Source organism: Monodon monoceros, unplaced genomic scaffold, assembly GCF_005190385.1.
Source record: "Monodon monoceros isolate NGI ecotype Baffin Bay Population unplaced genomic scaffold, NGI_Narwhal_1 Super_Scaffold_11, whole genome shotgun sequence".
NCBI classification, from domain to species: Eukaryota; Metazoa; Chordata; class Mammalia; order Artiodactyla; family Monodontidae; genus Monodon; species Monodon monoceros.
In genome coordinates, this window is record NW_021703767.1 from 186576 (window position 1) to 208950 (window position 22375).

At 48.4% G+C, this 22375-nt stretch overlaps 2 protein-coding genes across 13 annotated transcripts in view; both read right to left on the reverse strand.

Annotated features, from left to right (window-relative positions):
- DIP2A (disco interacting protein 2 homolog A) overlaps nt 1-6086 on the reverse strand; it is a 92358-nt gene extending 86272 nt beyond the window's left edge. For 7 of the 9 annotated variants that reach the window (XM_029215341.1, XM_029215340.1, XM_029215336.1 and 4 more), the window contains exon 1: nt 5794-6084. In XM_029215341.1, coding sequence (XP_029071174.1) covers nt 5794-5884 — 91 coding nt within the window. In that variant the 5' untranslated portion in view covers nt 5885-6084. Of the gene's footprint in view, nt 1-5793 lie in introns of all 9 variants that reach the window. The other 2 variants (XR_003792432.1, XM_029215345.1) reach the window with 1 other exon arrangement.
- Nucleotides 6087-18847: 12761 nt separating this feature from the next.
- PCNT (pericentrin) overlaps nt 18848-22375 on the reverse strand; it is a 97041-nt gene continuing 93513 nt past the window's right edge. For all 4 annotated transcript variants that reach the window (XM_029214213.1, XM_029214211.1, XM_029214212.1 and 1 more), the window contains 3 exons: nt 21538-21661; nt 19702-19829; nt 18848-19277 (listed from right to left, as the gene is read on the reverse strand). In XM_029214213.1, the coding sequence (XP_029070046.1) occupies nt 19234-19277; nt 19702-19829; nt 21538-21661 (296 nt within the window). In that variant the 3' untranslated portion in view covers nt 18848-19233. The remainder of the gene's footprint in view (nt 19278-19701; nt 19830-21537; nt 21662-22375) is intronic.

Sequence of the window (22375 nt, forward strand, 5' to 3'; positions counted from 1 at the left end):
ATGCGTGGGTCACTCTTCTATTAATTCAGCAAGCGCTCAGTAAAACGCCTAAAATGTGCTAGGCGCTGAGGACATGACGATGGGCAGATCAAACTTCCTCTGGAATTGCTCCCTATGAAGTGGCAAAGAAAAGCCAAACAAACAATAAACACAGAATTGGATAAATCCTGTAAGAATGACACAGTAAGTGCTACAGGGACAAAAAGAGCAGGCACCTAACTTTGAGCGGGCTGTTCTCAGAGGAAGGCAGAGCTTCAAAGAGAAAGTGAAGTTTAAACTTAAGTCTTAAAACGAAGGAAGGAATTCAACACGTACAGAGAGCTGGCAATGAACAGCATGTGCAAAGTTTTACGATATTAATGGAAATCCTAGTATTGATATTCTTTTAAAAATTTGTAAATCAATATTCTTTAAAAAGACAACTGCACTAGGATGATTTGCTATAGAAAGAAAAACATTCTAAAGGGAATACACCTGAATCATGATGATGGATTTTGCGTAAAGTGGGATGGATGTACGAGCAGCTAGTCAGTAAGTACAATTTTTAAAGATTTTCAAACATGTTTTATAAATTGAAACATCTGATTTCCCTTAAAAATATAAACAGAAATCACATTATACCAGGCAACAGCTAAAAAAATGTTACACAAAGTAAAAGAAAAATACCTCTCATTGGTTCTCTCTATTCCAGTTCATCCTCCGCAGAAATTGCAAACTGTGCCAAACAGGAGGTTAAAGGCACTGACTCTCCAAGTGGGGAGATTGTTAGTAAAGCATCTGGAATGGCGAACCCGAGTACCAGGGGACGAAAAATGAGATGCGTTTTAGATGTTGACATCTAGGTATCTCCTTAAAAGCCCTGTTAGTGTTACGTGGTCTGGTGGTTCTCAAAGGTGTTGCCCTCAAGAACCCTTCACACTCTTAAAAATTATTGAGGACCCCAAAGAGCTGTTGTTTCTTTGTGAGTTATCAATGTTTACCATATTAGCAATTAAAACTATGCAATTTTTAACATTTAATTTAAAAAATTTTATAATAAACCTATCATGTTAACATAAGTAATATTTTAAATTAAAAAAATAATAGATTTCCAAAGCATTTAGTGAGTACAGGTATTGTTTTACTTTTACATGCGTCCTTAATATCTGGCTTCTTAGAAGACAAGTGGATTCTCATATCTGCTTCAGCATTCAGCTGGCTGCAGGATATGTGGGTTGAAGTCTATGAAGCAAATCCTGTCTATGAAGTCTATGAAGCAAAGCCTCACACACACATGGGTTAGAAAAGGGAGGAGTATTTCAGTAGCCTTTTCAGATCACTGTGGACATTCTGCTTTATACCACACCAAAACTAGGCAAGTGGTAGTTTCTTAAATGACAGCTGCAATGTAGAATCTAAAACCTTGTCAATGAACTTTTCGTACTGCAACTTTTCGTTGCAATCTATTGGTATATCTTTGAATGGATCTTTTACCCATGCACAAATCTGTAACATGATACGCTGTTCATTTGGAAAATGCTGGTTCACAGAATTACACAGCTCTTCCTAACACTGACACATTTCACTAAATAATATCAATAACTCACATTCATTAATATTGCCACTGATCCCATCAAAATAAGTCTTTAAGTACTGAGAGGCTGTCAAGCTCATGGTAGCAGACAGAAGTTTTAAATTTTTATATTTTTGCTTGAAAGCACAAATATTATCATTGGCTACAATTTCTGACAATTGTTCTTCATTTCTCAGAAAACATCCACCACATACCCAACTCTGAATAACTGTAGCTTGTCTGTCACTCACTTTTTCAAGTAAAAATCACGCTCCACAACAAACGTGGCCCATTTGTTCTGCAGCTCAAACTGCACAACAGAACCATTCACAGGCTCTGGACCTCTCAGTGTGGCAGACGTGCTTTACGTGCACCTCCCATTCCTCACGAGGAGACTAGAACAAGTACTCAGGGTTGAGATTTAAGAAAGTTAACTGTTACTGCTTCAGCAAGAAAGGATATGTCTAAGTCAAAGTGGCACTGTTTCTACTGCAAGTGGGGAGGTGGTGAAGAATGCACTGATCAGTGTGATTTGGGGCCCTTGCCTCACAGTTTCTGCCAAGGCACCAGTAGTTTTATCCATCACTGCTCCTGCACCATCAGTACAAACATGGAAAACAGAAATGACGTCTTAGTATTATTATAAAAAGACAGTTTTCCCTCATAGGCCCCCAGCAACGGTCTTAGGGAGCCCGGGAGGTGTGTGAACCACTGTATGGGAACCACGGGCAGATTATTTCTAGAAGAAAACACAAGAAATGGATACCACGGGCCACGTCTGGGAAGATGCCAGAGGTAGGAGGGATGCACACTCCAGCCTACATTTCCTTTAAATTGTTTCATTTCTCTGCAATGTGTATCTACGTTCCTATTTTAATATAACATTGTGCAAAGCCTTATGATCAATGGAGAAACAACGCTAAACCTGACCACTACAGCCAAAACATTACCTAGCACCCAGCAGGTATGCAATAATTACTGAATGAATGAATATATATAAATAACAAACGCAAAAAACAAAAGGTGGCAAGAACTCCAAAAGAGGGGGCAGGGTGATGAGAATTCTGAGAAAGGAGCCTCATCAGAGAGGATCAGGAAAGGGTCACATAAGACACTTGGGCTGGGCTTTGACAGATGAATGGAATTTGGACATGAGAACTTTAGTATACCACAGAATATTTAGGAAGCACAACAAATGTTTATCGATGTGAAGGCAATGTCGGGCTGTCATTTTGAAAACTAGAGAATTATCAATATATCACAAATTTTAGAAATTAAAGACATTTAATGAGGAAAAACGCTTTTTGTGAAAAGAAGTCCCTTCCTCTACATCCACAAATGGAGCTTTTCCCCTTTCTGGTCGACTCCATCCAGGCTGGAGCCCCTGCACTATCAAACTGCATGAAAACAAGAAACAGACTAAAGTTAAAGCTACAGAATAGACCTATTAACCAGAATGAAAAAACAGGAGTGGGATAAATGTAACCTATTGTGTAGGAATTTCCTCTCTAAACCTCTGCAGGCAACTAAAACAAAGAACAAACTTCACACCATCACCCTTGGTTTTTTTTTTTCAGGTTTACAAAAAATTTATTTGAAACAACAGAGATTTCCCACACATCCCCTACTGTTTACATCTTGTATTACTGTGGTACATACGTTCTAACTGATGAATAAAATTGATACGTTATTATAACTGAAGTCCGCAGCTAACATTAGGGTGCACTCTTCGTGTTGTACAATCTCTGGGCTTTGACAAACGTGGAATGACTTGCATCTACCATTACTGTATTGTACAGAACAGTCGCGCTGCCCTAGAGATCCCCTGTGCTCCACCTGTTCACCCCGTCATCCTCGTTTAAAGCAGTTCAGCAGCAACAGCCCCAAGACACTGTTCGGCACCAAAATTAGTTGTGAGGCAAATCGAAGGTAATTTCAGACAGTAATAGGCAAAGTGTAAGTGTTTGGGAATTAATTCTTTAAAAAAAATCAAGATTATACCTCTAATCACCTCATTTTCATGCACAGACATTCTGATCCGCTTTGAGGAGCCACATACGTGAATTCTTCTGAGTATGTTCACGGGGTGGGGGGGCTTCTAAGAAGAGTGAGCTCTGTGTACCTCCACCCGTCACCCTCAACTTCATCTGAAGAAGACCCCTGAGTCAGGACAGGCAAAGCAGCCAGGAAAGCTAGGGCGCGAGAGCACGGCTGTGCCTGTTTCCCTCTGGAATGAGAAAGTCCACAGACCTGCTCTATGGGGAGAAATGAGTGCCTCCAAAGACAAGAACCATCCCTGAGGGTGAACCCCAATTTCAACAGTCAGTGAGAATCCAGTGAGGATGCTGGAGAACAAGGCCACGTGCGAGTTATGAATAAAGGCAGGGGTGTATTTTCTCCTAGTCAAGGCCGGGTACGGGCTGAGGGGACATCATGAAGGCTTCTCCAGGTTACCCTGGTATCTGACAATGACCCCCGTCTCCATGTGGGCAGCGTTTTGTCTGTGTTAAGCTCCCTCCTCCCTCCAACCTGCCTCGTACGATGTCATCTCGAAGTTTTAAGCAACTCCTCATTCAGACAAATGTGAGTGCCATGAAGGCACCCTATTCCGACTTGACTTTATTCTAACTTAGAAGTTCCTCTCAAACGGTGGGGGGAGGGGGGAGAGACATAGCTCATAGGGCAAAGGGAGACCCACTTTCTACTTCTACTTGATGAAAATATAAAAATGATAATGACAATGACACGAACTTTGGTTGCTTTAGGAGTGTGCTTCATTAATAACACCTTCCTTTAATTACGTAAATAAAACCTCACCGGTGTGGGCGTGGGACAGAGGCCGGGGCTCCTGCCTCCTTGGCTGCACCGCACTCTGCTGTCCCTTCCCCTCAACACTGTCTTCTCCTTCCTCGGCTTAAGCTACGTTTCCAGGCTCCTATCCACCTATGCGTAATCTTGTACCCTTCACCCAACTGTACATCCTCTACATGTGTCTAAAAGGACAGCAGCATAAAAGGATTCAATAGAGAAGCATTTCTTTTGTTGAAGTATTTGTCTTTATGTGCGTTCTGTCACACAAATCATGAAGCTCTTAATCTTACCTGTCAACTCCTAGAAAGAACTTCAACATCCAACCACAAAACAACAAGGAATTGAGGAAATAACTAATACACTGGGGAAGAAATTAAGAACAATCTGCAAAAACATATTTGAAATTGTGTAAAATCTAAACGGCATCTATATGATTTTTCCCTCGATGAACTATAACAAACTCAGGACAGTAGTTACTGTCAGAACCATTCCTAATCTGAGTTTTTCAGATTTTCCAGGAGCACCTAATCACCAAGAATTCTCAAATCCACCCTTTTCCAATTGCACTTCCATTAAAAAAAAAAAAAAAGCCACATGTCACAGAACGTTTAAAAATTTGGATGTTGAATTCAAAGCGGTTGCATGTAAATGCTGTATTATCTGTAAAACAAAGATAACGACGGCACCTACCTCCCGAAGGCCGGTGAGCAGTCAGTACAGTCCGGGGCATATTTATTAGACAGTGGTAACAAGTCACTACCCCAACCAGAGCGAAACTTGAACTGGGTTCAGACTATGGAGTAAATGGCTGCTGACAGTTGAAAACGCATTTAAGTGTCAAGAACAGTTAAGCCTTTAGTTGCTTCTCTTCAACGGCTACGAGGCCTCCCTGATCCCGGACAAGAACTAACTCTGTGCGCCGACAGCCACGCGGAGTTCAGGACATGAGCCTTGGGGTAACAGACGGAGGGGTAACACCACCCACGCCTCTGAGGCCTAATCACTCAGTCTATTTTAAACAAACAACCACTTATTGAATATGCTTTTTAAATTTTTAATAAAAGTTCCCTAAAAGGGGCTAACAACCTCGTTCGAAGTGTTCAGTGCTTTGCACCTGCTAAGGCATTAGGCTCATACGGGCGCCGAGAGGCAGGTGCTCCGACCACCCCGTCTCAGAGGAGGAAACCGAGGCACGCGGGCCTGCAACCGGCGCGGCTGCCAGGGCGCTGACCCGCAGCCCTCGGCTGGGACAGCCCGCTCAGACAGAACGGTCATCCCCGTCCAGGTTCCCGCGCCTTAGGCCAAACCACCCAAAGCGCGGCCACCCGCCGGGCGCCGGAAGCCTGACGGGGGTCGGGGTTCGGGCGTGAGGGCCGGGCGGGGGTCTGGGAGGAGGGCCGGGCGGGGGTCCCAGGCGCCGGGCCGCTCACCTTCCGACAGCTCCAGCTCCAGCTCGGCCAGGCTCTCCCGCACCTCGGCGGGTAACGGCACCGCCTCCAGCGGGCACCCGCGCTCGGCCATGGCCCTGCCGAAGGACGGCCGGTCGGCCGGCTCGACCCGGGCGGGGTCGGGGTCTGGGTCGGGGTCGGGCCGCGCCGAGCCGAGGCGGCGGCACTGGCGGCGGCTACGTCGCTCCCCTCTGCCCGGCGACCCGCATCGGCCCGCGGGGATCGCAGGCGGCGGGCAGGGGCGCGGCCCCGGCGGCTCCACAGAGGCGCGGGCACGAGCGCGGACGGCTCCTCTGGCGCCGCCACCGCCCCGCGCGCCCCCGACCGCCCAGCCGACCCTGTACAGAGCGCGCGTGCGCGGCGGGAAGGGCGAGACGGGTAACGCGGCGAGTCGCCTGTCTGGTGGGCGGCCGGGCCCGCCCAGCAACACCAGAGGCTCGCTCCCATTGGCCGCGAGGACGCGGCGAGGCCGCTCCGGGCTCCCATTGGGAGAGCAGGGAGAGCGTCACTCCCGAGAGGCTCTGCGCGGAGGGCTTGGCTCGCCGACAGGCCGGAACGCGGGCTCGCCTCTCAGCGCTGTCACCTCAGTGTGGGGGTTGCGGGCGCGAGACGCCCCTCGCCCCCGGTGTTGGGGTCGCGGGCCTCAGGCGGGCGTCCGTCCACGGCGACCCCGCAGGCCCTGGTCTGGTGTCCGCGCGGACGCTGAGGGTTCGGGGTGCGCTGGGCTTGTGCTGGGGCGGGCGGGGGGCGTCCACACGCTTCCTCCCCAGCACGCGTGGGCCTTATGCGTGGGGCTTTTCACGACTCTCGGGAGTGAGCAGGACACCCTGGGCACCTTTGGACGTCCTTCGTAGACGCGCTGTGATGTGTGTGTTAGCCCATGTGCTTTTCAAAACAGCCTTGGAAGGAGCTCCAGCAGCCATTTCAGGCCGTGGGGTGACCTTGGGAAGTGCGAGGACAGACATGAGGGAACTACAGACGTCCGGAGCCTTGGGGGCTGGTGGAGCTGAACGGAGACCCCCCGCCCCCTCCACACACACACACCGGGAATCCTGAGGGAGCTGACCCCCGGTGTCGGCGGGAAGCGTATCTGCCAGGTGCGACGGTGGACTGTGGTGGCCGCGAATACCCGCCCCTGTCCGCAGAGGGCCACCTTCCTAGGTCGTATCCTTCTTGAGGTGACTGAGCCGGCCTGGCCATTGGGCCCAGCGCTGAAGGCCTCTGAGAGCACGACAGGCTGCCTACAGCTTAGCTGGGCCTGATGGCCCTCTCCTTCCTAGGCTCAACCCTGTCTCCTTCCCCTTCCTTTCACAGGTGTTGATGCCATATAAACTTGTACCCCAAACTCTGTTTCACCATCTGCTTCTGGAGAAACCATCCTGCAACAGTTGGTACCTGGGGTTTAGATGGCAGGTGACAAGATGGGGTGAATCACTCACCACTTGTGGATGGAACACTCACAGCCCCTGGCACGAAGTGATCTAATTGTTAACCTTCCACCCGTGTAGAAGAGTGAACCAGAGAAGTGAAATGAATACCCTAGAAGCCTTTTACGTATGATGGAAATATTAGCTATAAGGAAGGGTACTGGGATTGGGTAGCTATTCCTTAACACTACTGATGCCCTTAAGAGAAATAACGGACAGTGGATGGCTACCAACAGGCCATTGAAAGCCATGGAGTCTCTTCGGTTGCCTGCAAAAAAAGCCTCATCTCCTGCATTGAGACAATAAAGACAAGGGCCAGGCTCAAGAATTAATATCTCAAAGATGGTAAACACCCAGCCAAGGCAGTTCTGTGATGCTAAGTTTGGGGCCCTGGTTGGGAAAATCTGGGCCCATGACACATGTCAAAGAGATCTCATACCTGGGTAGGTGCCCTCAAAGCTTCTGACCACTCCCCACCCCCAAGACTGCCTTGAACCTCTGGAGCCTGCCCATGTGGCTCACCTTTCCCTACCAACCGAGCACTCCTTTCCCCAACCTGTTGGACACTAGGCATATAATTATGGTTATTTCTTAGCATAATTCAGGTGGACTATAGCCCCCTCCCCCTCAAAAGAACATATTAGTTTGCTAGGGCTGCAGTAACAAAGTACCACAGACTAGGTGGCTTAACAGAAATTTATCTCACAGTTCTGGGGGCTGGAAGTCAGAACAAGGTTACAGGGCTGCGAAGGAAGGATCTTCCATCCCTGTCTGCTAGCTTCTGGTGGTTTAATGGCAATCTTTGGTGCTACTTGGCTTGTAGATGCATCATGCCCATCTCTGCTTTCATGTTCACATGCCTTTCACCCTATATGTGTGTCTGTTTCTGTGTCCAAATCCCCTGTTTTTAAGGACACCAGTCATTGGATTAGGACCTACCCTAATTAATTCATCTTAATTTGATTATCTGTAAAGACCCTATTTCCAAATAAGGCTACATTCACGGGTACCAGGGGATTAGGACTTCAACATCTTTTGCAGGGACACAGTTCAACCCGTTACATGTTGTGAGAACCAGCCAACTGCCAGGAGCTAGGGAAGTCTGTGTGGGGCTGCATTATAAGTGTGCTTGGTGAGTGGTGGTCCCCAGCATCCTTGTTTAATTCATCAGCATGACCCCTGCAGAAATCAGGAGAGAACTGGAGCGTAAAATGGGGTAGAAGACTATTATGATCAATCTTCTAAGATATGGGATTTAACGCCCAGGCAAAGACTGGTAGCAAACTCCCTGAAAGGATGCTCCTAAAATGATGCTGTATTTATTGCTATATACACACTTGGTGGCTTGAAACAAGAACCATTTATTATCTCTTTAGGTTACTGTGGGTCAGGAGATAGTGGAGATGGCTTGTCTCTGTTCCACAGCACCTGGGGCCTCAGCTGGAGCAGCCTGAAGGCCAGGGGTTGGAATGATCTGAAGGTTCATTTACTCACATGTCTGACAGTTGATGCAGGAGCCTGGATTGGGGGTGTCAGCCAGCATACCCACACACGGCCACTCCCTGTGGCCTAGACTTCCCCACAATGTAATGGCTGGATTCCAAGGGCAGTTGTCCAAAGACAAAGAAAAGCCATGGCCTTTTTGTGAACTAGCCTCAGGAGTCATATACCATCACTTCTGCCACTGCCTAGCTGTTAGTAAATCTCACCTATATTCAGGGGAGAGGCATCAGACTCCTTTCAAAGGGAGAAATTTCAGAATTTGCAGATATATTTTTAAAACACTACACGTAGAAAAAGCTATGGTCCACAGTAAGCAAAGTTGAAATGACAACTGCTACAGCGGACTGATGGAAAGGAGTACAAGGGTCAGGGATGTGGGTGTGCTGAAATTTAAATACTCTGTGCTTCCTGAAGACCCACCAGATGATTATATTCCACATAAAGGCACAAATAACAAATTTTTACGAAAGTCCAAAGAAACAGACTGATGAAAGGGGTACTGATGTCACTAGTCAATGGTGGCTCACCTTTTAGGTGAGAGCTGACAGTAGGAAAGGCTGTTCCAGAACAGCACTGGGGACGATAGGATCCTAAAACAGAAGAGGCCAGGAAGCAGCACGGAACTGACAGAAGTCTGAATATTGCAAATTACAATAGCCAGCAAGGTGTGCACGGCAGCCAAGGGAGCCTGAGCTGCAGAGAGCTGCAGAAATGCTTCATAAAACACAGCATCCCTAGAGGCAAAATAGATGGGCAGTTGAAGGTACTACCAGCAGAAAAAAGTCAAGGATGGATGACTAGGAAAATCAAGCTGGTTGCCCAATATAAAAAATCAGGATCCCACAGCCAGTTTCTGGACCTGAGCCATATTTCAGACATGGAACTGAAGAGGTGGCCAAATACCAAGAAGGACCCTGCAATATACCACAAGTATACATAGAAATGAATCCCAAAGGCCTTTCCTTTGGTAACTAGACCCGGGGAAAAGTAGGTAGCCAAACATTTTGAAGATTGACGGACACAAGGTCTGAACTGACTTTGACACCTAGACCCCTGGATCATCACGGCTCCCCTGTCAGAGTGGCTCACGTGGTGCTCAGATCATTAATGGAGTCCTGCCCAAGGTCCAGCTTACAGTAGGTCCACTGGGTCTGTGAACCAGCTTGGTGGTCATTTCCCTGTCCCAAAGTGAATAATTGGCATTGACGTGCTTGGCAATTAACATTACTCTCATTTTGGGTCCCTGACCTGTAGGGTTAGAGCTATCACAATAGGAAAAGCCGAGTGGAAACCTCTAAAACTGATCTATTCCTATCAGGATCATAAAACAACATCACATCTGGGGGTGGGAGGGATGGCAGAGATGGGTGCCTCTTTTAAGGATCTAAAGGATACAGCATGGTGGTCCCCAAAACCTTTAGTTCACCAGCATGATCCCTGCAGAAATCAGAAGGATCCTGAAGGATGAGGGTATACTGCAAACTCAACTCAGTAGCAGCCCCGAGAGTAGTCTCTGTGTCAGATGTGGTAGGTGGCTGCTAATCCAGTGTGTTCTTTTCTGTCCCTATCAGAAAAGAAGATCAGAAACATTTCACATTCACGTGGAACAAAGATGCAGTTTTGCCTGAAGCCTATGTTACCTCTCTTGCCCTCTCATAGTCCAAAGACTTCACCATCCTGAAGAACATCACATTGTTTCCATTACATCAATAGCATTATAAAGATGCTGGAGACATCGGTAAGATACAGGTGCTCCAGAGAGTAGTAGATAAACCCTATGAAGATTCAGGGACCTGCTACACTTAAAATATTTTTAGGGATCCAGTGGTCAGTGGTGCCCTAAGGCATCCCTTCCAAAAGAAAAAGACAATTGTTGCGTCATGCACCTTCAACCATTTTTTAATAAAGGAAGACACTGTTGGGCCTCTTCAAGTTCTGGAAGCAGCATATTCCACACCTATAAATACTGCTCTGGCCCAAATACTGGTTGACTTGGAAGACTTCCAGGTTTGAGAAGAGCCCAGAAAAGGAAAAGTTTCAGTCTCAGGTCAAGGCTGTGGTGCAAGCAGTTCTGCTGCCTGGGCCATACGGTCTAGCAGGTGGTATTGGTGGTGGGGAACAATGCAATGTGGGGTTTCTGGCACATCTCAGCAGGAGACTGACAAAGCAGGAACCCTAGGTTCTGTGATGCCACTTGAAGCAGAGAATTATATATGCCTTTTGGGGGGAAAAAACCATCTTGGTGTGCTTCTGTGCTCTGGCAGAGATGGAACATCTGACCTTGGAACACCAAGTGACCCCGCAGACAGGACTACTTTGTGAGGTGGGTTCTGCCAAACTCACCGAGTCATCAGGTCGGTTTGGCCCAGAAACAGTCCACTACCAGGTGGAAGGAAGGAGCACATTCAAGACTGAGCATGAGACTGTTCAGAGGTCACAAGGGAGTGCAAAATAGGTGGCCCAGACCCACATGGCATCCACTGCTGTTGTATCAGAGCCTCTCTGTTCCTTCGCATCTATGACCGTATGGGGAAGCCTTCAGATCAAGTTGACAGAGGTGGAAAAATCTTGAGCCTGGTTCACAGATGGGTTGGCTTGGCATGTGAGTTCAGAATGAAAGTGTACAGCAGCTACATTACAGCCTCACTCAGGGCTGGCCCTACAGACAGTGGTTAAGGATATACCCTCCCCGTGGGCAGAGCTCCTAGTCATTCCCTTTTCTGCGTAAGGAGTGGCCCAAGGTGAGAATATATATGGACACACGGGCAGTATTGGATGGCCTGTGTGACTGGCTAAGGGTTTGGAAGGAAAACAATTGGAAAACGGGGGACAAGGAAAGCATGTGGGAAGACATACTGGGATAGGCACCAAGCAGGGTGGTCTTGGTATAAAATATTAATGCCCACCAGAGAGCACCCATGAAAGTAATAAACCACCAAGCAGACAGAACGACGATTCAGGCAGTTGACCCTGGACAGCATCTCTTACTTGGCAACCCCTGTACTGGCATGATGGGTACAAGAACAGAGGAACCAAAGTAATGAGGTTGGAGGCTACTCGTGGGCCCAAAGCTGATCTAACCACTAGCTGACACTGAAGGTCTAACCTGCCAGTGGGAGACCAACGCTGAGCTCTGAATGTGGCTCCTTCCTCTAAGAAGGTCAACCAGCCAAGTTTGCTGTATTGGAACTCTTCCATCCTGGAAGGGCCAGGAGTTTGTTTTCACAGAAATACATTCATATTCCATATATAGGCTTGACTTCCTGCCCACAAGTGTCAGGCAACAGGGGCTTATGGAGTGGTAGTTCCTCTGGCACAGGATCCCATGTGGCATCATATCAAACATAGGATTCACTTTATGGCAAAGGAAGTGCACAGCAAGGAGTGCAAAGACCACGGGATTCGCTGCCTGACAGAGCACTGGGACAGTCAGCTAAAGGCACAGCTCAAGTACCAAATCGGAGGTAATGTTCTGCAAAGATGGGGTGCCATTCAAGACCTATATATGGCACTGTGTTCCCAACAAGAAAGATACCTGAATCTGAAAGCCAAGGGGTGGAAACAGGAGTGGTCCCACTTAACCATCACCTGCAGTGATCCACTGGGGGCTTTGTGCTTCCTGTCCTCCCAAGTTTAGATTCTGCAGGGTTAGAGGTCCTGGTCCCCAAAAGGGACACTCCCTGGGGAACACACCAAGTGTTCCATTGGATTATAAACTATGGATGATGTCTGGGAACCTTGGGTTCCTGCGTCTAGGAACCAGCAGGTGAAAGGAGGAGTCACTGTCTTGGCGACAGAGAGGGTAGGGCTGCTCCTACACTCACTGCACAACGGGGAAGAATGTGAAGAACCTGAGTGACCCGCAGGGGTGTGGCTCCGTACTCCTTTGCTTATCTGCGATTGAGAAGCTAGAGAATCCACTTGCACACGCAGTGGAAGAGCTGCCTCTTGATTTTCAGACCCCTGCAGCCTGGCTGTAAGGGAAGTACATGATACACGTGCTCCTAGTTTTAGGTATACACCAGTTTGCAACACTGCGTCCAACTTGAAAGACTGATTTCCAAGCTGGCGCTGATAGAGAGCCTTCAACCAGCCATTCCACTCTTCAGCCCAGACAGCCGCTTCCAGCTGATGGGACACATGATATTGGTTCGTAAACTTGCCCCTGTACACGAGGGCAAGGAGAGACCAAAGAGACACAGACACTCCAGATCAGCAGGTTTAATAAGCAGGGAACTTACGAGGTTTGTCCTGGCGGCCAGAAGACGAACAGATCTCCGCACCCGCCCGCCAGAATCTTAAGAGCTTATACAGAGGCCCTGACTGGGTTCAGTCATGCACACCTTCCAGATGGTCTCCACACCACCTTGCTCTCTCAAGGCTGCATCCTTGGGGCAGCTGCCAGTGTGGGGAGGGCAAGTGCAATGCACAACCCAAGGATGGGGAGCTGGTGGGGAGCCTCTGATGGCCCAGGGCCAGCTAACAGGTCAACCAGCGGTCATGTCCTCTTGACGACCTCCTCCAACATGGTAAGACCAGTGGATTCTACGTGTGAAGTCATCCTGCACTTCCATCGCTTTAAAATAACGCCTGCTGCTAAGAGGCAGTGTCATGCAGAGCTACAGCAACGAACAAGACGTCTCCAAGGGCACAGAGAGTGGTGTTGGCAGATGCACTGCAGACGGGGAAGCAAAAAAGGTCGCACCTGGAGTGTGTCTATTCCTGGCGGGACCGACCACTGCGTCCTCTGTGATGGAGGAACCAGCTCGCCACATCAAGGTCTCAGCCCTGGCCTCTGTGGTTGGCAGTTCAGGCACTGAGAAGTGGGAGAAGCCAGGAAGCCTTGGTGAGAGGAGGTCTTGTTGCTGAACCAGTGCAAGTCTCTTTTCTGCCACCTAAGGAAAGAGGCTGAGTGACACCCATGAGCAAGTCATCCTGTCCACTGGACTGCACTTCCGCAGTGGGTGCCCTGAGGGAGGAAGGTCTTCTTACATACCCATCCTGTAGATGACCTTGACCCCACTTTGCAATCTTTCTGCCATCGAGTATTGACCAGCTGGACAGTCAATTACTCATGAGAATGCTTATGGATCAGGAACCCAGGTCAGTTCTCTTTCCACATGGAATGGAGCACCAATGTACTATCCGAAGTTTGCCAGCTGGAAATCTTCCAAATCCCATACGCTGCGTGTGGCAACTGTCTACTCTGGCTGAGGCCAGCACACTGTGTAGATCCAGCTGCAGAACCTGTGCTTCTTCCTGTTCCGCCAACTAGTCACAGGGAACGTCCCACAAGACCACAGACGTGGCTGAGACAGTGAAACAGAAGATCCAGCACCATGAGTCTGACTACCGACCATGTCATTTACGTACGTCTTCTGGATCTTCTCACACCCAGCTCTGTGTGTACCTGTGATGGACAAGACTCCTACGCTGAAATCCCGCCCACAATGGGATGGCATTGGGAGGCAGAAGCTCTGGGAAGCAGACGAGGCTGTGAGGGTGGAGCCCTCCCTTACGGATGGGATTACTGCCCTTAGAAGAGCCACGAGTGCTTGCTCCCCCTCTCTGCTCTCCACCACGTAAAGATACAAGGAATAATCAGCCATCTGCAACCCAGGAGAGGCCCTCACGAGAACCCCACCCTGCCGGCCCCCGGATCTTGAACTTCCAGCCTCCAGAACTGTGAGACACACATTTCTGTTGGTTATAAGCCACCCAGTTTATGGCATTTCGTTATAGCAGCCCAAGCTAAGACAATACTGTTTCTGGTTTTCAATGGAATGCTGCTGTTTACATCCAGTTTCATTATTTGTTGTACTTCTCTGGCTACTTTGGGATAAACTCTTGATATGGGTCCAGAAGTGATGGCACCTGTCCCAGGTACAATCATAAAAGGTTTTACATTTAGGCTCCCTTATCATTTTTTTTCTCAATACCAATTAGATGATCAATTCGATTTCAACTGGCAGGGACAACTTCCCTACCTTACCTGAGGGTCTTTGTTTAGACATCGTAATATCATTTTGATGCATTAAAGACGTCATGGTAATTGGTCCTAATGAGCAGGAAGAAGTACCCTAGTTGCCTTGGATGGTGAGAGGTAAATTCCATGAAAAATCAGTGGTCTGTAGACTATCATGGTCTCCCTTCCAAAGTGAATGACAAGCAGCTACGCCTTGCACTGCCCACAACTAAGAAAGGCCCAGGCCTGGCGTGTGTGGACTTTGATATGACCACATCTGGGTGTGCTGCTCCCGTCTTCTGACTGAGGAAGCTGTAGGCTGTTGGTTTCGCGAGACCTGGACAAGGACCCGCAGCTCTGATACTCAGGACAGGTTTGTAGCCTGCCAGGCAGAAGTGTGGACAGCCTGGGGACTCCACTGATGGCTGCTGTCTAACGTGGCTGTATTCTGGGACAGAGTCCTTTTTTTTTTTTAATTTATTTATTTATGTATTTATTTTTGGCTGAGTTGGGTCTTTGTTGCTGCACGCGGGCTTTCTCTAGTTGCCGCAAATGGGGTCTACCCCTCGTTGCGGTGTGTGGGCTTCTCATTGCGGTGGCTTCTCTTGTTGGGGAGCACAGGCTCTAGGCATGCGGGCTTCAGTAGTTGTGGCTCGTGGGCTCAGTAGTGTGGCTCGTGGGCTTAGTTGCTCCACAGCATGTGGGATCTTCCTGGACCAGGGCTTGAACCCGTGTCCCCTGCATTGGCAGGCGGATTCTTAACCACTGTGCCACCAGGGAAGCCCCTGGGACTGAGTCCTTAACGTAGTTTCTGTGCTGACCCCAGGTAGTGTCAGAATTGAACTGAAGGACACTCGGGTGGTGATGGAGAGGAGGTGGTGAATGATAAGACTCAAGCGGGTCAGGAAGGCAAAAGTAAACCCTGTGAACAGATGGCCAAGGTTCCCAGAAAATTTCTCCCTCTGAGTTGTCCTTGTGCTCTGTCTACTCCTGTTCTGCATATGGACTTGCTGTCCCTGCCCAGAACCCATCTGGGGACTGCCCAAATTACTTACTCACCATCGCTGCTTCTGACCAGAAAACCCCTCATAGCAAAAGTGCGGCACTAGGCTTACGACCATGGGATTCCCTGACGTCAACCCAGAAGCAGCTCAGCTACTGACAGTGGGAAGGCTGCCCTACTGCAGACCCACTTATGGCCATTTCTCCCACAGCCAGAATACATCAGCCTGGGGCCATCAGAAGATGGGAAGAGCCCCTCTTACTGCTACGCCAGATAACCCTGGAGGAATTTTTGCTTTCCATCCTGACTCTGGGCTCTGCTGTCCCAGGGGTGGGGGGAGGCTGCTGCCACCGGTGACAGTGGTCCCCCTCTGAACCAGCAGGGATAGGGTTCCTGCATGGGCTGGTGGGATTGATCCCAATTACTGAGGGGAAGCCTGGAGGCCGGCACAACTCGAGGACAGTAAAACCTGTATCTGTACCTGACGTCTTCACTGGGCACACCCTCGTACTTAGTAATCCCAGGTTCGACTGTAAAAGGAAAGGAAGTCCTCTAAAAACAAGACTGTTAAGGTCTCAAATCTTTCAGAAAGGACAGTGAGGCCCAGAAAACCAGGCCTACATGGTAGAAGGAAGACTCTTTGAAACGGGGGCGCAGGCCTGGTTAATGCTTGCTCTGGACTTCTCCTCACCTCCCCCACTTGAGATGACATGCTGGGTGTGTTAACTACACCAATTAGCAAAGGGCAGACCCAGCACCGAGGGAGGAGTCCGGCATTACCTGAGAGCCTGCATCACTGAGATACGACACCTCGTGGGCCTTCTTCGGTATGAAAAATGTTTGCCCCACATCAGGTGGGTGCATTTTGGTAACTAAGTATGGGTGGGTGAGAACAAATTCTTCGTAGCCAAAGGGTCACCTGCCAGTGTGCTTTCAGATCAATTCTTGTCTGCTCTGCACAAGGTGCCAACTTCTGCAAGGAACTGTCCCAGGCTCCCTGTCTAGTTTGGCAAACAGGAGGGCAGGAGGAGAAAGATGGGTGTCTCTCTCCCTTCCACAGTGATGCTGATGCACCTCCCCTGAGGGGTCAGCTCCTGGAGGGGGGCTCTGTCCCTGTGTCCCAGTAACCGTTCTGCTGACCCGCCAGCCCCAGGGAGAGGGCTCCTCCACCATCATAATGATCAAACCCTTGTACTGGATTCCCTTAGCTGGAAAGCCTAGCGTGGTTATGTTCTCCCACCTGGGCTGACACAGTCCTGTAGTTGATTAAAACGCATTGGGTCAGACTTCAGTTTGGTCATGACGTTTTTTTCATCTTTCATTATGAAAATTTTCAAAAAATAAATAACCATATACTAACTAGATTCAATCTAGATTCAATATTTTTAAAAGATTTTGCATGTTTACTTAATCCATATATGTGTACTCTCTTTCTAACAGAACCATTTCAAAATAAATTGCATTTGTTACGGCTCCTTTTTCTGAAATAATTCAGCATACAGCTCCTAAGAAAAGCAGCCTTTTCTCATATAACCATGACCACACCTAAGAAAATTAACACAAATTGCCCTAAAATCTGCTATCCAGTACATACTCAAATTTACCCCGTTATCCCCCAAAATGACTTTGTAGCTGCTTTCCCCCAATTTAGGAACTAATTAAGTTTTGCACATGCATTTATGTCTCCTTAGTTTCTTTTTTTTTGTGTGGTACGCGGGCCTCTCACTGTTGTAGCCTCTCCCGTTGCAGAGCACAGGCTCTGGACGCGCAGGCTCAGCGGCCATGGCTCACGGGCCCAGCCGCTCCGCGGCATGTGGGATCTTCCCGGTCCGGGGCACGAACCCGTGTCCCCTGCATCGGCAGGCAGGCTCTCAACCACTGCGCCACCAGGGAAGCCCTCCTCAGTTTCTTTTAACAAAAAACAGGGCCCTCACTTTTGTTTTCTGAGTAATGTTGTCTATTTGATGAAACCAGGCCAGTCACTTACAAAGAACATCCCATGTGTCTCTTTCCTTGTGGTTCTGTGTCACTTGTCCCTCCATATGTAAACTGGGGGAGACTGCATGTCACACGGCATCATGCCAGGCCTGCCATGAGCCGGGGTCACAGTGGACACTCCCAGGCCCCTGCACTGTGAAAGTGGAACTTCGCCTTGGTTTTAGGACTTGTTGATGAACCCACCGCGAACCGATTATTTCGCTGGGGGCAGAATTGGTGGTTCTCTAATTGTATTGCTCCCTCTATATTAATTAGCTGGGTGCTTTACCGTGAAGAATTTCCCTCATCAGCAGGTATGACCTGTGTTCTTCCAGGAAAGGAGGGTGAATGTCTCTTTCTTTTTAATTATTAACCCCCATGGTAACAAGTTGGTGTGATGGTTACGTCCACTGGTGGCTTTAAATGGGCCTTCCCTCCCTCATTAGCTTAACATGGATGACATGGATATTTATGTTTTCAGTATTTGATCATCAATTTCAAACGTCATTCTTCTGGAAAGTGAAGAGACATTTCTTGGATTCCTGCTCCCAGAGCTGGTCAAGATTTCGCTTCAATAACATCAAGCAGAAGACAGGACTCAGTGGAAAAGGTGGGAAGATTATAGAACAGTGACCTTATGGCAGTGTTGGCTAAGAAGAGGAAAATGCAGACATGCACTGGAAAGAAAAATCTAAAATAGGTAAGCAAACATCTAAATAAGTAAGTCTAAGATCTAAAAATCGAAAATAAGTAAGTAGCGATTAGGAAAAAGTTGTTTTATATTATAACCAAGCCCAGCAGAAAAAATGTTACGTTCAAAGGTCCTAGAAACACAGAGATACTTATAAACACATCTTTACAACAGACATTTGGGTAAAGGACACTGGCTAGATGCCACCACCAGGCACAGATGGGCATGAGTGAAACACGCGAAGATCATAATCATGAGAAATAAATACGCAGCGACCGCATCTGACAGAAGTAAAAGAAGAAACCAAGCACGAGGAATCAATAGGCATGTGGCTATTCGTCTTACTAGTGCTTTAAGTTCCACTGAAAATTTTTGACTTACAGAAGTTCAATATGAATTCTAAGTCTATGTTTTATTTTTTTGCCCGTGATAAAAGCAGACTGGATAAAACAAAAAAAAACACAGGGCTATTCACAAACACACCAGGGCTTTAATTTTATTCTTTTGTTTTTGTGTGTGTTTTTGTTTTAAACCAAGCTGTACACTTTAAGAAAATAAACAACAGGAAGCCATCCTCTGCTTACCCTTCGTGGGTGGGCAGGGAGGCTCGACCAACAGAGAACCGGGCAGACGCCCGTCACTCATGAGCACACAGCTACCTCATCAAGGTAAGAAGCTAAGATGTGCTGAAATCACACAGAAAATACTCCACTTGGCTTTGCAGCAAAGCGTAAGGGTGAGAGCACCTAACTGACGACACCGGGGCTGGCGCTCAGCACCACTCAGCACACGCACATCACAAGCTCCCACAGAAAATCAAACCTCTTCCTCAAATACAATCGTCACAGGACTTTATTCACTGTTTATTCTTCTGGCAGCAGGACTTCTCTGAAGTAGAATCTAAACACAAGTAGAAATGAGGAAGCAATTTGTTAGAAGGCTTCACATCTTCTAAGAAGAATTTCACAATTTCGAAACACTATCACTGAATTAACCTTATTTTTGGTAACAGTAAGAATAGCAATTAAGATACGCAGTGGTTTACATTATGAAAGTTGAGAAACGCTGGACAAACGACATCCTGTAAACACGGTCTTCATGGTCGCTGTGAGTCTGAGACACCGTGATCCCCACACTGTGCGTCCTTCACACCCACCCCTGGGTGTCTCCACTCACAGCCCTCCTTCTGATACTATTAATTATGGCCGATTAGCAAGACTGAAACTAACAAGAGTAACTAAGCTGGACCCCAGCCGTCTCCTCTCCAGGATTGGACACTCCTGGGTCACTCAGATCCCGTCAGAAGACAGAGGACTTTCATTACCTGGTGGTACGTCTCCCAGTCTTTGCTGGATCATTTCTAAGTGGTGAATGTATTCCGTCAAGGAATGTTCTGGATCTTGAGAAGCAGTCAGGGATCTTTCTGATCTGGGATTTGGGGACGGATTGGATCTTCAAACATACAAACCAACAAACAAACAAAAAGAGTTGAACTCAGCAGACGGTTTGAATGCAGCCAGTGCGGAGGGGCAGTGGAGTTGGGCCTGCTGACCAGACACTCGTGGGAAATGGGGCAAACTAGGCGGTTGTTACTTTCCTATATTTTCTTTACCACAGCGGAAAAATAGTAAGGGTTTTTTAAGAAGTGCTACTTAGTGCTTTAAAACTAACTTCTTTACAACGTCTCCAAATTAAAACAACTAAAAACTACTATATATTATTTAATTCACTAAATCTTCACATATGAGTCTATCATCCCAACTGGATTCTGCCCAGCATCCTTCACAGGGGTCCCTTCCTCCTGGCCTCCAGCTGGGCCCAGGGAGCCCTGTCTGCGTCACTGCTCACTTCCTCTCCAGGGTAGGGAGCGTCTTACCTGTGTGCCATCCACAAAAAAGAGGCCTTGGCCACCACCTATTCCTTCAAAGGTATCACCCACTGGGGAATGGAGGAGCCACAGCCAGACCGAGAGCCCCTGCCTGCCCTCCCCGAATAGAACCAGGCTTCTGGGCCCTCACGGACTCACACTGCTGCACTCCCTGCCTCGCTCTGGGACCCAAACTTTCAGAACACGTCTCTGTGAGGAACCACACACGCTGGTGGGTTCCCATCGGCAGAGACGCAGGGTGAGTGGGGACACAGCCTCGCGCACGGCGGAGCCGCCCACGCTCATCGGTCTGGCCTCCCCCATCAGGGCAGTTACGCCCGAGATTGTCACACTCTTAACACGCAACTCGTACGGAGGTCTCATCACCAACCAGAGACCATGGAGCGAGAGAGCAAAGGTGAGCATTTTATCCCTGCTGGTCCGAGGTCAGAGGTGGACGATGCGTTCTGCTCTGACGAGCTTGTTTTAGAACCCCGGGAAAGCACGCACAGAGAGAACAGACGACATGCCTACACGAGCCGTCACATGTGTGTGACAAATACCACAGACACAGACTGAGCTTTCTGTTCACTTCACGGGTAGGTTCCAAATACTGGAGGAGTCGTCGTCAAATGAATTAAATAAGTGACTTGTAATCACACTCGAGCATTTCAATAGGATTATCATTATTTGCGCTTCAGTCTGCAGAAATGGAATTGGAAATCACACCTCCCACAAGCAGCACCTGGATAAGAATCTCACGGTCAGGAAAATGGCTGCAAACCGTGATGAAGGCGATCAGGGCCACACCACACAGCCTGGTTACACCCAGGGCTCAGAATGTGACAGTCACAGCCATCAGGGAAACCTTTCTTCACCTGAATTTTTAAACAAAATTCCATTCTACAACTTAACCACAAGGCCTCTTAATTATATTTTTAATTGAAAACAGTTTTTTCCCCAAATAACCGATGGATGTTTAACATTATCACTGTAACATCTCAATTGCCAAGTAAGTTGTAAGTATAAAAACACATTACGTGTGCAAAAAACCCCCCAATCCCAAAGAAAAAGACTAAGTAAACCTAACACCATGGCCTTGCATGTATGTGTGTGTGCGCGTGTCGGGGGGGGGTCACGTGTGCCCGGGGGCCCTTCCATCACAGGCGGGCCTGAGCACCTGCACAGATCTGCCCAGGGACACCTCCGTGCGTGGCCCTGTCTCTGCAGACGGAGCCCCTGCTGACGGCTACAACCCTGCAGTGGAAAAGCAGCTGAGGCACCACCGCTCACCTTTCCCTCCTGCGTGGGGATGCTTTTGGCACAGGGCCCCTGGCGTGGCTGGAAGACACGTCCCGGGTTGGTGGGGATGCGCGGGTGTCGGGTGGAGACTGCTGCGGCCGTGGCACCAGGAATCCTTCCCCCAGGATTATTTAGCAACGAAGGGATTAAGGAAAAAAAAGAATGCATTTTAGTAGGGAGGCCCATCCACCAAAATTTTAAATTTACAAGGTTTTAGGAGTCTGCATGGCAATTTCAAAACGTTTAAAAAGTACTCGTTAGGGCTTCCCTGGTGGCGCAGTGGTTGAGAGTCCGCCTGCCGATGCAGGGGACATGGGTTTGTGCCCCGGTTTGCGAAGATCCCACATGCCGTGGAGCGGCTGGGCCCGTGAGCCATTGGCCGCTGAGCCTGCGCGTCCGGAGCCTGTGCTCCGCAATGGGAGAGGCCACAACAGTGAGAGGCCCGCGTACCGCAAAAACAAAACAAAACAAAAAAAAAAAGTATTCGTTATAAAAACTGTATTAAAAAAATCTCTAGAAGAAACCTGAGGGTTTTTGTTTTTTGTTTTTTAAATGTATTTATTCAGTTAGTTATTTATTTGGCTGCGTTGGGTCTTTGTTGCTGCGTGCGGGCTTTCTCTAGTTGCTGTGAGCAGGGGCTGCTCTTCGTTGTGGTGCGCGGGCTTCTCATTGCAGTGGCTTCTCTTGTTGCAGAGCACAAGCTGTAGGCGCACAGGCCTCAGCAGTTGTGGACTGCGGGCTCTAGAGCACAGGCTCAGTAGTTGTGGCTCACGGGCCCAGCTGCTCTGAAGCACGTGGGATCTTCCCGGACTAGGGATCGAACCCGTGT